The sequence below is a fragment of the Pseudophryne corroboree genome, chromosome 2, assembly GCF_028390025.1.
Source record: "Pseudophryne corroboree isolate aPseCor3 chromosome 2, aPseCor3.hap2, whole genome shotgun sequence".
Lineage (NCBI taxonomy): Eukaryota > Metazoa > Chordata > Amphibia > Anura > Myobatrachidae > Pseudophryne > Pseudophryne corroboree.
The window spans coordinates 461,962,152-461,978,202 of record NC_086445.1 but is presented as its reverse complement, the minus strand read 5'-3'; the positions used below and the strand labels follow the sequence as shown (position 1 = coordinate 461,978,202).

Here is a 16,051-nt window from a genome sequence, read left to right as displayed (position 1 = left end):
CAGGAGAGTGGGCTCTTCATCAAGAGGTATTTGCAGAAGTGACAAGGCGTTGGGGTTATTCCTTAAATAGACATGATGGCGTCTCGCCTCAACAAGAAGCTTCTGAGGTATTGTTCCAGGTCAAGGGACCCCCCAGACAGTGCAGTGGACGGCCTGGTAACTCTGTGGGTGTTTCAGTCGATATATGTGTTCCCTCCACTTCATCTCATTCCAAAAGTGTTGAGGATCATAAGACGAACAAGGATTCCGGCAGTACTCGTCGTTCCAGATTGGCCACGGAGGGCCTGGTATCCGGATCTTCAGGAATTGCTCATATAAGATTATTGGCCGCTTCCTCTCAGAGAGGACCTGTTACTGCAGGGGCCATGCGTATTTCAAGACTTACCGCGGCTGCGTTTGACGGCGTGGAAGTTGAACGCCAAATCCTAGCTCGAAAGGGTATTCCCGGGGAAGTCATCCCCACTCTCCTTAATGCTTCGCCGTGACCTCCTTTCTAGCCTTATCACCGTATTTGGAGAAAATGTGTTGTGGTGTGAAGCCAAGGAAGCTCCTACGGAGGAGTTTCAGCTGGGTCGTTTCCTCCATTTTTTGAAGGCAGGCGTGGATGCAGGCCTGAAATTGGGTTCCATCAAAGTGCAGATTTCGGCTTTATCTAGTTTCTTTCAAAAAGAATTGGCTGCCCTTCCTGAAGTTCAGACTTTCGTGAAGGGAGTGCTGCATATCCATCCTCCGTTTGTGCCACCCGTGGCACCGTGGGATCTTGACGTGGTGTTACAATTTCTTATGTCTCACTGGTTTGAACCTTTGCGAAAGGTTGAGTTGAAATTTCTCACTTGGAAAGTGGTCATGCTTTTGGCCTTGGCGTCCACCAGACGTGTGTCGGAATTGGCGGCTTTGTCTCACAAGAGCCCATATTTGATTTTCCATGTGGATGGAGCGGAATTGAGGACTCGTCAACAATTTCTGCCGAAGGTGGTTTCTTCGTTTCACATAAATCAACCTACTGTGGTGCCTGTGGCTACGGATGCCGTGACTGTGCAAAAATCTCTCGATGTCGTAAGGGCTTTGAAAATTTATGTCGCCAGAACGGCTCTTGTTAGGAAAACGGTGGCTTTGTTTGTCCCGTATGCTTCCAACAAGATTGGAAATCCTGCTTCCAAGCAGACTATTGCACGCTGGATTTGTAATACGATTCAGCACGCTCATTCTACAGCTGGATTGCCGTTGCCGAAGTCAGTGAAGGCCCATTTTACCAGGAAGGTGGGCTCTTCTTGGGCGGCTGCCCGAGGGGTCTCGGCACTTCAATTTTGCCGAGCAGCTACGTGGTCGGGTTCAAACACTTTTGCTAAGTTCTACAAGTTTGATACCCTGGCTGATGAGGACCTCATGTTTGCTCAATTGGTGCTGCAGAGTCGTCCGCACTCTCCCGCCCGTTCTGGAGCTTTGGTATAGACTCCATGGTCCTTTTGGAGTCCCCAGCATCCTCTAGGACGTAAGAGAAAATAGGATTTTAATACCTACCGGTAAATCCTTTTCTCCTAGTCCGTAGGGGATGCTGGTCGCCTATCCCATTTCGGACTGTTACTTGCAGTTGTATTGCTAGTTGTTGTTTTCAGTTACACGAAGGTTGTGTATCGGTTATGTTCAGCTTGTTGCTGTCTTTCGTTCATACTGTTATCTGGTATTCCTGGTAATCCAGTTGTACGGTGTATTGTGGTGTGAGCTGGTATGTATCTCACCCTTAGTTGAACAAAAATCCTTTTCCTCAAAATGTCCGTCTCCCTGGGCACAGTTCCTATAACTGAGGCCTGGAGGAGGGGCATGGAGGGAGGAGCCAGTTCACACCCATTCAAAGTCTTATAGTGTGCCCATGTCTCCTGCGGATCCTGTCTATACACCATGGTCCTTTTGGAGTCCCCAGCATCCTCTACGGACTAGGAGAAAAGGATTTACCGGTAGGTATTAAAATCCAATTTTTTTTTATATGGGATATTTTCTCTCCACTGTCCTGCATGCTGGATGAGAAAAGACCTATAAACATTGTAAACCAAGATCTCCTTGTTGATCCTGGTGTAGATAGGGGGTGTGATGTGGTTCCTTTATGGATTACCTGCTTTTCCTGTTAATTTGGGAACCCCACTCACTATTTACATAGTGTACAGAGCAGGACTTTTGAATTCCCTGCCCAGTTAGTTATCCCTTATAACACACTCCCATGCCTGCTGACAGCAGCTGTAGACTGGTCTTAAGAAAATGACTTTCCACTGAATAGGTGCTTAACCACTTAATTGTCTGATATTTTTTTTAAAAACCGGTCAGCAATTGAATTAGGTAAAGAACATCTGTTTGAAGTGTAACCCCTGCCATTATCTATCTATCTATCTATCTATCTATCTATCTATCTATCTATCTATCTTTTGTTTTTAATTAACATTGGTACAAACATCAATAGTCATATCATCACAACTTTAGTTTCCCGACACCTGATCCTCTCTGCAGCCTCGGGGGCTCCATAGGAAAGGTGATGGCTGCTTTTTTTTTTTTACATTTCCTCAGCAGCTGCTAATGTCTGCAGCTGATGGGTGGGTAGTGCTGACCAATCAGGAGCACAGCAGGCACTGGAGGTAGGGATCCAGGAAGCAGAGGGACCGAGGGTCCTCTGAGAGCAGTAACTGCAGGAAAATGCTCTTCCTGCAGCCACACACGGTGCTTTCTATCGCTACCATGTCGGTGAAATCACAGCCTGGTGTGATGCGACCATGCCAGGCAAGTGGTTAAAGGAGTTCTGTCTAATTTAGTTATGATTGTTCAAAGAGGAACAGTAATTTTATATGTTTATTGATGAAAAAGTGAGTAATTTTAAGAAAGTTGTGTAAAAAAATACTTCATTTGGAAACAGAACAGTTTGCTTTCTGTGGTATATTTTAATTAAGCAAGCCAGTGGTCTTCAAACTGTGCCATTGCACTCTGGGGTGCCTTCTGGTGCGTACACACTGGCCGATATATCGGCTGTTCTATTGAATGGCCGATTATATAGCTGTCATGTCAGCCAGTGTGTATGAACGATATGTCTGTGAACGCCGTTGTTCAGACATATCGTGTCGGCCCTCCTGCACAGCCGAAGACCAATATATATACCACTATATCGGTGCATGGCTGTGTGTTTATGGGCGGTCAGGCGACCGCCTGTACACAAGCTTCAGTAGCTGGCGGTGATTGACTGCAGAACTGGACATGCGCATGTAAAGGCCCACCCAGTTCTTGACGTCTCTCCCGACTGATCGGGCAGTGTGTATGCTCAACATACTGCCCAATCCAGCAATTGATCTGTAGATATAGCTATAGGTGTATACCCAGCATTAGGGTACTTGCAGGGGTTCCCTGGGCTGGTGGTCAAGGACCAATTCAAATTCTTTACAGTAAATGTAACAGACAAAGCCAGTGCTTTCGGCTTCCAATCATAAAATATGTTAACAAACAGAAGCGAATCCTGTCCCTCACCACATAACTGAACCTAAGGAGGACATAAACACAATTTAATTTACTATTTTTTTATTAACTTCTTAATAAGCCGCTTTTGGCCTAGGTATGCGATGAAAAAACTTCTGATACTCCTACAGTAGGTCGCCATGACTCAAAAAGTTTGAGACCCACTGAAGTAAGCTATTTAAAACACGTGCTACCAATCTTCTATATGCTGTTATAATAATTAACAGTTTATTTGATCCAGTCACAAAAGTGAAAGGTAATCTACAGAAATAATGGCAAAGCTAAAAATGTTTCAAAGCAATATGGAAAATTGTAATTCTGTCTGTATTGTTATCATGTCATCATTTATTTTTCCATCTAGAAAATGGATGTGGATCATCAAATCGACAGTGTCTAGGTCAACAATGTTTAGGTCGACAGGGTTTGAAGGTCGACAGGGTTTCTAGGTTTTGGGGGTCTTTTTTGTATAGTTTTCTGTGTACAGTGACCAGGAAGCCGAATTAGTGCACCGTGTTCCCTCGCATGGGTCGCTTCGCTCACCATGCTTCGGGCAAGGTGCCTCGCCCCTGTACCGCTTCGCTCAGCACAGATTACCGTTCCAATCGTAGTCCACATGGATCGTTAAGTATGGAAAAGTTCAAAAAAAGAAAAAAAAAATTGAAAAACTCTTGTCGACCTTTTGACCGGTCGACCTAGCACATGTTGACCTAGAAACCCTGTCGACCTAGTGACTGTCGACCTATAGTGGTCGACCTAAACATTGTCGACCTAGACAGTGTCGATCTTCAGTCTGGATCCCCTAGAAAATACCTTCTGCTTTGCAGTAATTAATTTTAACAACACCTAGTTAGTGGGAGATGTATCACATCCCCTAAATATGCAAAGTGGAGAATTTGTCCACAAGTACAGTACATTCCACAATATTATATCAAGAGGTGTTGCTATGGGCAATTTCTCAATCTGCCCCCTTTGGGTGGTTTGAATCCTCTCCCCCATAGTAGGTTGACAATAGGTTACAGTAACCTCTCTAATTTAGGCGTCATGACTGACTAACAATATATTCTCTTGTAACAAAGTGTAATTTCTAATCCGCACATGTAACCATAAATAATATTGGCTTATGCTTTTATTTTTCATAATTCACTAATCTAACTGGATATTTTGCACTCTCTATCAAAAGTTTTTATAATCAATGGATATATTTTATAATATACCAATTAAGGGAATAGTTTAATAACCTCCTGAAAATGTATCCTTATCTGATTTCAGAGCATGCAACTGATAAGAGTATCTTTTAAGGGATGTACTCACGGAGCGATCGCTGCTTAAAATCTAAGCAATCTGACTAGATTGCTTAGATTTTAAGCAGTGATCACGCCGTGTGTATGCCCACAGCGATGCGCAGCCCCGCGCATCGCTATCGCTAGATTGGCCTGCCTGCGGGGGGAGAGATGTGTTCGCTCAGCACATATCTCTCCCCAAATCGGGCCGTGTATACGGCCCTTTACAGTTAAAATACTGCTCAGTCCCTGATAGGATCACTGGAATGCAATCTGTTAATTCACTAAGAAGCAGTATTCATTTTATACGTAGTGGCTGTCTTCTTGGCACCTAGACTATAAGACTGAAGTCCTTAAACTCTCACAATCAGGGCCCTCCATCCTCATGTTTCTCAACATGCACTATTCTGGTCTTCAGTGCACAGTGACTCTGATCCTCTCAGTTTGCCCTTCACAGGGCACTGGATCATAGAGTGCTACAGTTAATTGTATCTTTGTATCTCACTGTTTGATTTTTCCCCTTGTACTGTCTTATTAAGCCTTGAGTATTTTTGTAAATGTCCCTGTCCAGTGGTGTGTAAATGATAGTAATAATAACATGTAATATTGAAACTGGTAGGAGTGAAACACAAGCATGTTTCTTTTTCATCCACTAGGGGTCACTGGAGTACTCTTAGGGATATGGACGGCTTCCACAGGAAGTAGGCACTGAATAAATTAATTTTGGAACTATACCTCCCCTCCATATCCCTGAGTACCTCAGTGTTTTTTCTGTGCTTGACACAGTTAGTAGGCTTGTGGCTTTGCTGCCACAGAAGTCCACATTTCATTGGATTTTTTCTAAGTTTTTTCTTTTTTCAACGATTTACCACATCCCTTCCCCCCTTCCAATAGGCGTGGGTCCGGGATAAGTGAAGGCTGCTTTAGCAGCTGTGGGTGTCGGACCTCTCTAAAAAGAGCTCCTTCACTACCACCTGCAGGACTAAAACCTGCAGTAAAGGCTGGACGGAACTTACAGAGAAGCCCCGTCATAGCCCTCACCACAGGGTCCAGGTATGTTGAACGGGGCGGTCAGCTCACGCTGCCGCCCCACTGTGTGGGATACTGTGTGTGTGTGTGTGTGTGGCCCAGGCCCTCGATGCCGCTTCGGGCTCCCTCTCCACCATAGCCCGGCTCCGTGTATAGAGAACGGTATACGGAGCATGGGGGGACACACAAATGAGAGTCAAAAGGCAGGTTTCTTAGCCTAGTGAGTAACTTTGCTGCCACAGTGATGTTCCCTGCACACAGAAATGTCAGGGTCACTGGATAAAATCTCATGATTCAACTCTTATTGATAAGGGAATACAGCAGCGCTGCATATGTATTACAAAAGGCTATGAAGTCTTTGTTAAAACAAGATTAACCATGTTTCCTGTTGTATTTCCAGAATTTCCTGTGTTACATCTCTCCTCCATTGAAGGCGCAGGGGTGTTGAGGGGAATTTGGGAGCAGGCATATGGCTAACGTGCACTGCACTTGACCAGATATATATTTATAGAGACACCTTAGTGCTGTTTACTGAGTCGTGCAAGTTGTCTGTCTTTGGTTTTTTTTGTATTGTCTGTCTGTATGAGTAAGACACCAGCAATTACTAATAAGCAGTTTCCCTGCCATGTCTAAAACATGGATATACATAACTGTTTATAATGATATTATCCTAAAGACTGCAAATCTGAATCATGGTTGTGGCAGCCAAATACTGGCTTTGTTCATTTGTTGTAAAGTAAGATATGTTATAACAATTGGTCAGCACATGGTGCTTATAAAACAGTATCTGTGGAGCCGTGTGAGTTCACTCACCTGCAGCAGCTTTGGCTTAATTCACTTGGCCACACCACACTGGATACGCCCAATCTCATCTGATTTTGGAAGCTAAGCAGTGTTGGGCCTGATTAGCCACCTGGGAGTACAAGGTGCTGTAGGTATTTTTATTCTACAGCCACACCACACTGGATACGCCCAAACTCATCTGAGCTTGGAAGCTAAGCAGGGTTGCATACTGTTTTGCCATCTGGGGGAAACTGGTGATCCAACTAGATTGCATACTAATACATGCTAGTTTAAACTGTTAAAAATAGCTCAGTTTGGCCTTACACTATCAATATAAACCTACCATAGGTTTTACAGTCAGGATAGCTCTCCAGAGCGCGCTCCCGGCGCCGGCCACTAGAAGGGCCCATTAACTAAGCTGTGGTCAAGCAGCAGTCATCTCAGGTTTTAAGCCTGTGCGAGGTCACATTTAGTTTCAGACTTGTAAAAATGTGTTATACCTGTGTATCAGGGAGACTCTGTAGCCTACTGGTTAGGCTTCCCGCCAACAGTGTAGATGCTGCTTGCAGGGTCATTGGTTCGAATCCTGGGTTCAACTACTGTCTATACACCAGATAGTGTTAACAGTCTCAGTACATAATTGGCCATGGGTTTCCTCAGTGAGTACATTGGAAATGCTTCCATATGGCTTAGCATACATGTGTTTGTGGATGATGGTTGTATCCTCAATTGGATGTTGCACTGTGTTTGATATTATTATAAAAAAATGTATGTGTGTGTTATATATATATATATATATATATATATATATATAATATGCTGACATTAAAAGTCTATTTTGCAGTAAGCAAGAATAATTGGTCAGCACTCAGTGCTTATTAACACTATCTGTTGAGCACTGCAAACATGGCCACACCGCAGCAGCTTTGCTTATTGTTTTTACAGGTGGCTCTGTAGCCAAGTGGTTAGGCTTTCCGGCCACAGTGAACATTGTGTTTGCATGGACACTGGTTCAGATCCTGGTTTAACAGGTGTTTAAAAAAAAAATAAAAAATAAAAACCATGGTAGGACAATTTTTTCTTTTAATGTTACTTCCTGGTTCTTTCTCGGAAGTTGCTGCCCTACAACACTTAGACTCTGGAGGAGCGGAGTGTTGTTAGGAGTTTAATTTATTAATTGTTTTTGTACAGCATGACTCTACAGGAAGATTCACTATTGCTGGTAACCACATGCACGGTAATGCAGGTTTATACACACGTTACTTCCGTGGTGTACTTACTGGTTGGAGTACATGATCTCTTGCACTTACAGGTGCAGCAGAGTACTGCAATGGAAGCATGCTGGGCCCATAACCCAGAGGTAGGCAGATTGAAACTATCCTCTGCTATATGCATTTATGCATAATCAAACAAGCAGCTTCGCTGCAAAGTCGGTCACACAGTGTGTCGGACAAATACGAATCTGGGCCAGTGGCGCAATGTATAACGCATCTGACTATGCATAACAAGATTGTAGGTTCGTCTCCTACCTGGCTCGTTTAAGTTGCCGTGATCGTATAGTGGTTAGTACTCTGCGTAAAGACTGCACAGACAGTTTCAGTTACATTGTTGCGGTCGATTTGCTGCCAGCCCTCATAGCACCAGGCCAGTACGTCAGGTTCTCAGCGAAGGCTGAACAATTTCCAATCAGAGACAATTGCATTTATTGGGTGTTTTACTACATATCAGAGTATACCCTACACAGCAGCAGGGCTGTTGCTTCGCCCTGCTTTGGTAAGGGTTTGAGGTAACAAGGCTGTAGTGGCAGGGCATTCCAGTTCAGGTTTGCCCTAAATAAAGACCACCTTACACTTCTTGCTGCCTACAGCTTCTTTGGACGTTGGCAGTTGGTTCTTGCGTTTTCAGCTTCGCTAGTAGCGCATAACGTCCACTTTGGCTACGTTCCTAACAGGCGGAGTCGGATTCCAAACAAGATAGATCGCAGACCAAGTGGGGAGGAAAATCTGATTTCCTACCATTGTCTACGCGAATTCCTGAATGATTCCGTCTCAACGACTTCAATTCCTAGGTATGATTCTCAATACGGTAAATCAAAGAATTTACATACCCGAACAGAAAGTACAGGTCATTCGTCATCTGGTACAATTAGTGCTCAAGCCACGCACAGTCTCGGTTCACTTGTGCATTCGCCTATTAGACAATGGTGGCGGCTTTCGAAGCGCTTCAGTTCGGAGGACTTCACTCACGTCCTTTTCAATTGGATGTGTTCGCACAGTGGTCGGGCTCGCATCTGCAGATTTACTGCAGAAGTGAGGTTGTCTCCAAGGGCCAGAGAGTCTCTACTCTGGTGGCTCAAAGTACAGAATCTAACCGCAGGGAAACGGTTCGGTGCCTGGAATTGGATAATTCTCACGGCGGACGCAAGTCTCAGAGGTTGGGGAGCTGTAGTTCAAAATTATCAGCTCCAGGGTCTCTGGGCGGATCACGAAAGATTGCTGTCTATAAATGTCCTGGAACTCCGGGCAATTTACAATGCGCTACTATAAGCAGTGCACAGGCTGCAGGCTCAGGCTGTTCAGGTGCAGTCAGACAATGCGACAGCAGTCGCATACATCAGCAAACAAGGAGGAACGAAAAACCGTATGGCAATGCGGGAGGTACAGATGTGTCCACGTGCATCTTTGCTGTGTCCCGTCATGTATGGCACGGTTTTGCATGCTATATATTCAGAGATTTAGTCATGTCTTGTGTTTTTTTCTTAATTTGCTGCCTTAATATGTTACTTTATACATATTCTTTTATGGCAAACAAAAATTTTTAAATTCATCCACTCACTTCTCATGAAAAACAGTTTAGCTGTGTTTTGCATGTTGTGCCAAATTTGTAAAAATAAAAAAAAAGCAAAGATGTAAGCGGTCACATCTGTAGCTTGAATCCTCTATTGGGCCGAGTATCACCAAATGATATTGTCGGCAGTAGTCATTCCGGGAGTGGACAACTGGGAGGCGGATTATCTCAGCCGTCTGAATTTTCATCCAGGAGAATGGGCATTAAATCCAGAAGTATTTCACATGCTGGTCCAGAAGTGGAGTTACCCGCAGGTGGACCTGATGGCATCTCGCCACAATCATCAAACGCCCTAGGTCGTGTCCAGAACGAGAGATCCAAAGGCAGTGGCGGTGGATGCTCTCACAATCGCGTGGCCATACAGTCTCGCGTATCTATTTCCACCGTTTCCGCTGCTCCCTCTGTGGCTAAAACGGATCAAAGGAGAGTCCGTCACAGTTATACTAGTGGCGCCTCTTTGGCCTCGGAGAGCTTGGTTCTCGGATCTCCGCGGTCTACTCGCAGTCGGTCTTTGGCCGCTCCCACTACGTTCTGACCTGTTACAGCAGGGTCCGTTCCTTTTACCCGATTTAGCGCGGCCGCGTTTGACGGGGTGGCTGTTGAGACAGCCCTCTTAAGAAGAGAGGGCATTCCAGAATCGGGTATTCCAACCATGTTACGAGCTAGGAAGCCGGTTACGGCAGCTCATTATTACAGAATTTGGCGTGCCTAGGTTAGATAGAGGTCTGAGTTTATCCACACTAAAAGTGCGGATATCGGCGTTGTCCATTTATTTTCATAGTAGATTGGTCCTATTGCCGTCGGTTCACACCTTTTATGCAGGGTGTCCTCAGAGTTCAGACTCCATTCACTCTACCTACTGCGCCATAAGACTTGAATCTGGTTTTTAGATTTCTTAGTCTTTTTATTATGAACCCTTACAACAAGTGGATATTAAAATTCTCACTTGGGAAAATAATGTGTCTTTTAGCCTTAGCGTCAGCAAGGCGTGTTTCAGATTGGGTGCTTTGTCGTGCAAACCACCGTATTTAGTGTTTCATGATGACAGAGCGGAATTCCGAGCGAATTCTGCTTTTCTACCAAAGGTAGTGTCATCTTTTCACATCAATCAACCAATAGTAGTTCCTATGTTAACAGGAGACTCTGGTAGGTTGGATGTGGTACGCGCATTACGCATTTATGTATCCCGAACGTCGACCGTTCGTAAGACGGATACGTTGTTTGCTCTCTATAATGCTGCCAAGATGGGTTGGCCAGCTTCTAGGCAGACCTTATCCAGTTGGATTAAAGTGACCATACGTCAGACTTACCGTCATGCTAGGTTACAGCCGCCTACATCGATAACAGCTCATTCCACACGTGCTGTGGGAACATCATGGTCAGCGAGTCGTGGAGCTTCTACGACACAGCTTTGCCGGGCGGCTACATGGTCTTCGGTGCACACGTTTGTGCGCCTCTACAAGTTTGATACGTTTGCGGCATCAGCATCTAGCTTTGGCCGCCTAGTGTTACAGGTGCCAAACAGCTCTCCCGCCCGCGGGGGAAACTTTGGTACGTCCCAAGAGTACTCCAGTGACCCCTAGTGGATGAAAAAGAAAATAGGATTTTGGTACTTACCAGGTAAATCCTTTTCTTTGAATCCATAGGGGGCACTGGACGCCCACCCAGAGCAGTTTACCTGGTTTGGGGTAGGTTCAGTAGATCTTATGGTAACACACTTTCACCGACTGGTTCAGATTAACAAGTTATGGTGTCAACTGTTTAGTTCTCAGTAATGTTGGGTCAACTTTATTGTTGTCCATTATGTTATATGTAATGCTCCATTGTCAACCTCTCTATCGCTCCTGTTCGGCTCAGTAAAAAACACTGAGGTACTCAGGGATATGGAGGGGAGGTATAGTTCCAAAATTAATTTATTCAGTGCCTACTTCCTGTGGAAGCCGTCCATATCCCTAAGAGTACTCCAGTGCCCCCTATGGATTCAAAGAAAAGGATTTACCTGGTAAGTACCAAAATCCTATTTTTAGTTTGCTTTGTGCATCAGGTGCTCTGTTTGTGCTAACCACTGCCCAACAATATTTGCAATAGAATTGAGGGGTGGTAGATTGATCCAGCAATGGAAACTCAACCACCCAACTCCACCCCTGCATAACAAATAATATATCTATTTTAATGAGTAGGGTGTGCATTGTCCTAATCTTGTCTAATGGGACATTCAAATGAAAACATAGTGTTCTAATCTAATCTAGTGGTTCCCAAACTTTTTTGAGGTTCGGCACTCAAGTATCAAGTTTTTGTACTGCACCCGTAGGTCAAACATTTCTTATTGAAATATTCAGATAAAATCTAAAATTATGTTTATTGTGCTTATATGTCATCCTTAGGTTCAGTTATGTGGTGAGAGCCAGGATTCACTTCTGTTTATCCACATATTTTATGATTGGAAGGCACTAGCACTGGCTTTGTCTATTGCAGTGACTGACTGTAAATAATTTGAATTGGTCCTGGACCAACAAACCAGGGCATCCCTGCAAGTGCCCAAAGGCACCCCAGGGAGACTAGGCACACAGTTTGAGAGAACCACTGCACTAATCTAATACTCACCTTTTGTTAAAAAAAATAAAATACAAATCACACTATCTGGTTTTCCCATGTTGTAATTTTTGCTTGTACCTTAGACATCATACGAATCCTGTAGGAACTGAGTGGAGGTGGAAGATGGACCAGCCTGAGAAGATTGTGGAGGAAGCCATTGTGAATCACCAAAACATGATTAGACAATTTAAAGGTGAGATGTTGTTCAGTATATGTAATTATGTTTCCTGGAACATTTAATCTTGATATAATGTGTGTTCGAAGACGTCAGCATGTCTACAATAAGCATTTAGTCTTTGTATTTACTACAGGAAAATAGCCGTATTCTCCAGTATCTCTTCCTTCAGTCACTTTGTACAGAATGGCCACAAGAAGAGTTGCTAGGACTACCAATCTCTGGATTTTTTTTTCATTAGCCTATAGAATCACTGAATGAATAGGTATAGGGTTGAAGATTAGCCTGGGAAAAGTGTGAAGGATATATCTGTGCATTTTCAGCTTATCTTACTCTGGATGCTCAGGACATAAGGTACTGTAAGGTGAAATAGCCCACCATTTCGTTCTGGAGGCTCTATTCAAGTGATCATAGGATATACTGTATGGTTGGCACCTTAATAGATGCGTGTGAGTAAAAAATACTGCAGCCTTGGAGGGGGGAAGGAGCTCCCAAAATAACTTCTGAGGAAATATGCAAATAAATTATTTCCAGAGCTATCTAAAATGGATGCGGTCAATATACCGGCTGTCATGATCCCAACATTCAGAAGACAGACGCCGGGATCCTGACAGCCGGTGAAATACCGGCACATGGAATCCCGACACATGCTCTGTATTCGCACTTGGTTGGTGGGTCCACGCCACCAACCGAGTGGGAATAGAACCTGTGACGAGTGAAGTGAGCCTCTGTGCCCAATGCATGGAGGGCCCGCTAGGGGATTAGCTGCCTCCCAGCCAGGATTCCCACCAACGGGATGCCGCTCTTGGTATAAAGACAGCCGCCATCCCATCTGTAGGGATAAGATATGTATTCCATCTAAAACACTAATAAATGGCAAATCCTGAACAAACTCTGGAACATCATTTTAGTCGTCTATTATCGTGCAGTATAGAGAGGATAATTGTTTACTATTGTATGTAAGGGGTGAAATGCTTTTTATTTAATATTTTTTTTTATGCTCTTGTCCAAGAGTGTTAATATTAGTATACACTGGACAGGTGGTATCAATAGCTACTTTGTTAGAAATTAACAAATCTTAAATATATATACACTGGCGGGTCCTGGTGTAAAGCGCTCCTATAATGAACTCACAATATTAGTACAATAATTGGCATCAGATGATCAAAGTGGCATACACTTCAAAAAAAATTTGGAGGCTCTCCCGTACAAAGGTGAGGACTTGTTTGGAGAGGGGCTGGATGCTTTAGTTTCTGCGGCTACCGCAGGTAAGTCGACATTCTTGCCTTATACTCCTGCATCGGCGAAAAAGACTCATCACTCTCGGATGCAGTCCTTTCAGCCCAATAAATACAAAAAGGATAAAGGTTCCCCCTTTTTTTTTTTTTGAGGGTAGAGGAAGGGGAAAAGGAAAAAAGTCCACATTGTCTCCGGGATCACAGGAGCAGAAATCAACCTCTGTTCATGACAAATCTTCAGCATGACGCTGGGCCTCCCTTTTGTGAGTCCGCTCAGGTGGGGGCACGTCTGAAACTCTTCAGTCACTTCTGGGTTCAATCTAGCCTTGACCTGTGGGTCGTACAAATAGTGTCCCAAGGGTACAAACTGGAGTTTCAAGACATTCCCCCATGCCGATTTTTCAAATCGGCCTCACCAGCTTCTGTCGGACAGGGAAGTGGTAGCAGCAGCAATACAAAAATTGTGTCAGGATCAAGTCATTGCCCTGGTTCCCTTGTTGCAACAAGGAGAAGGGTTTTATTCAAGCCTATTTGTAGTTCCGTAGCCGGATGGCTCGGTAAGACCGATTCTAAACCTGAAAAATCTGAATCTCTAACTGCAAAGGTTCAAGTTCAAGATGGAATCTCTGAGGGCAGTGATTTCCAGTCTGGAGGAGGGGGAATTCATGGTGTCAGTGGACATAAAAGATGCCTACTTACATGTTCCTCTTTATCCTCCGCATCAAGCTTATCTGAGATTCGCAGTGCAGGATTGTCATTACCAATTTCAGACGTTGCCGTTCGGACTCTCCACGGCACCGAGGGTGTTCACCAAGGTGATGGCGGAGATGATGGTCCTCCTTCGACAGCAAGGAGTCAATATAATTCCTTACCTGGACGATCTCCTGATAAAGGCGAGGTCCAGGGAAAGGTTGGTGCAGAACATTGCACTTTCCCTGACAGTTCTTCAACATCACGGTTGGATCATACATTTTCCAAAGTAACAATTGGAACCGACGACAAGATTGGCCTTTCTGGGGATGATACTGGACACAGAAGTACAAAGGCTATTTCTTCCAGTAGAAAAGGCTCTGGAAATCCAGACAATGGTCAAACAAATTCTGAAACCAACAAGAGTGTCGATTCATCAATGCATTCGGTTGTTGGGAAAGATGGTAGTGGCCTACGAGGCCATACAGTTTGGCCGATTCCATGCCAGAGTATTCCAGTGGGATTTATTGGACAAGTGGTCCGGATCCCATTTACACATGCATCAGAGGATAATCCTGTCATCCAAAGCCAGAATTTCGCTCCTGTGGTGGCTACACAGTTCTCACATCCTAGAGGGACGCATGTTCGGGATTCAAGACTGGATCATGGTGAGCACGGATGCAAGTCTCTGAGGCTATGGAGCAGTCACACAGGGGGAAAGCTTCCAAGGAAGGTGGTCAAGTCCAGAAACTTGTCTCCATATAAACGTTCTGGAATTGAGAGCCATTTACAATGGCCTTCTACGAGCGGAGCGTCTTCTTCAAGATCAACCCGTACAGATCCAGTCAGACAATGTAACAGCAGTCGCGTACATAAACCGTCAGGGCGGAACGAAAAGCAGAGCGGCAATGAGGCAATGACAGAAGTTTCAAAGATCCTCCTCTGGGCAGAAAGACATGCAAGAGCTCTGTCGGCAATTTTCATTCCGGGAGTGGACAACTGGGAAACAGACTTTTTCAGCTGGCACGATCTCCATCCAGGAGAATGGGGCCTCCACCAAGAAGTCTTCGCAGCGGTGACAGGTCTTTGAGGAGTTCCTCAAGTAGACATGATGGCATCTCGTCTCAACAAGAAGCTTCAGAGATATTGTTCCAGGTCGAGAGATCCTCAAGCAATAGCAGTGGATGAACTGGTGACCCAGTGGGTGTTTTGGTCGGTATATGTCTTCCCTCTGCTTCCACTCATTCCGAAAGTTCTCAAACTCATAAGAAGACTATGCGTTCGAGCGATCCTCATTGTCCCAGACTGGCCAAGGAGGGCTTGGTATCCAGATCTTCAGGAGTTGCTCATAGAAGATCCTCGGCTCTTCCTCTTCGCGAGGACCTGCTGCAGCAGGGGCCGTGCGTGTATCAGGACTTACCGCGGCTACGTTTAACGGCATGGCTGTTGAGCGCCGGATCCTAGCACGAAATGGTATTCCCAAAGAAGTCATCCCCACTCTTATTCAGGCCAGGAAGGGAGTAACTTCTAAACATTACCACCGTATTTGGAGAAAATATGTGTCTTGGTGTGAAACCAAAAAGGCTCCAACGGAAGAGTTTCAGTTAGGACGTTTTCTCCATTTTCTCCAGGCGGGTTGGATGCGGGCATACGATTGGGTTCAATCAAGGTCCAGATTTCTGCCTTTTCAGTTGTTTATTTCAGAAACAATTTGCCTCTCTTCCAGAAGTTCAGACATTCGTGAAAGGGGTTCTACATATCCAACCTCCATTTGTACCTCCTATGGGACCTTAACATGGTATTGCAATTCCTTCAATCGGATTGGTTTGAACCTCTACAGGAGACAGAGTTGAAGTTTCTCACTTGGAAAGTGGTCATACTATTGGCCTTGGCATCTGCAAGAAGGGTGTCTGAGTTAGGGGCCT

At 44.7% G+C, this 16,051-nt stretch overlaps 1 protein-coding gene across 1 annotated transcript in view; it reads left to right on the top strand.

Annotated features, from left to right (window-relative positions):
* Positions 1 to 16,051, top strand: part of LOC135028178 (S-adenosyl-L-methionine-dependent tRNA 4-demethylwyosine synthase TYW1-like) — a 590,293-nt gene that overhangs the window by 273,483 nt on the left and 300,759 nt on the right. The window contains exon 11 of the mRNA XM_063953759.1: positions 12,107 to 12,216. Coding sequence (XP_063809829.1) covers positions 12,107 to 12,216 — 110 coding nt within the window. The remainder of the gene's footprint in view (positions 1 to 12,106; positions 12,217 to 16,051) is intronic.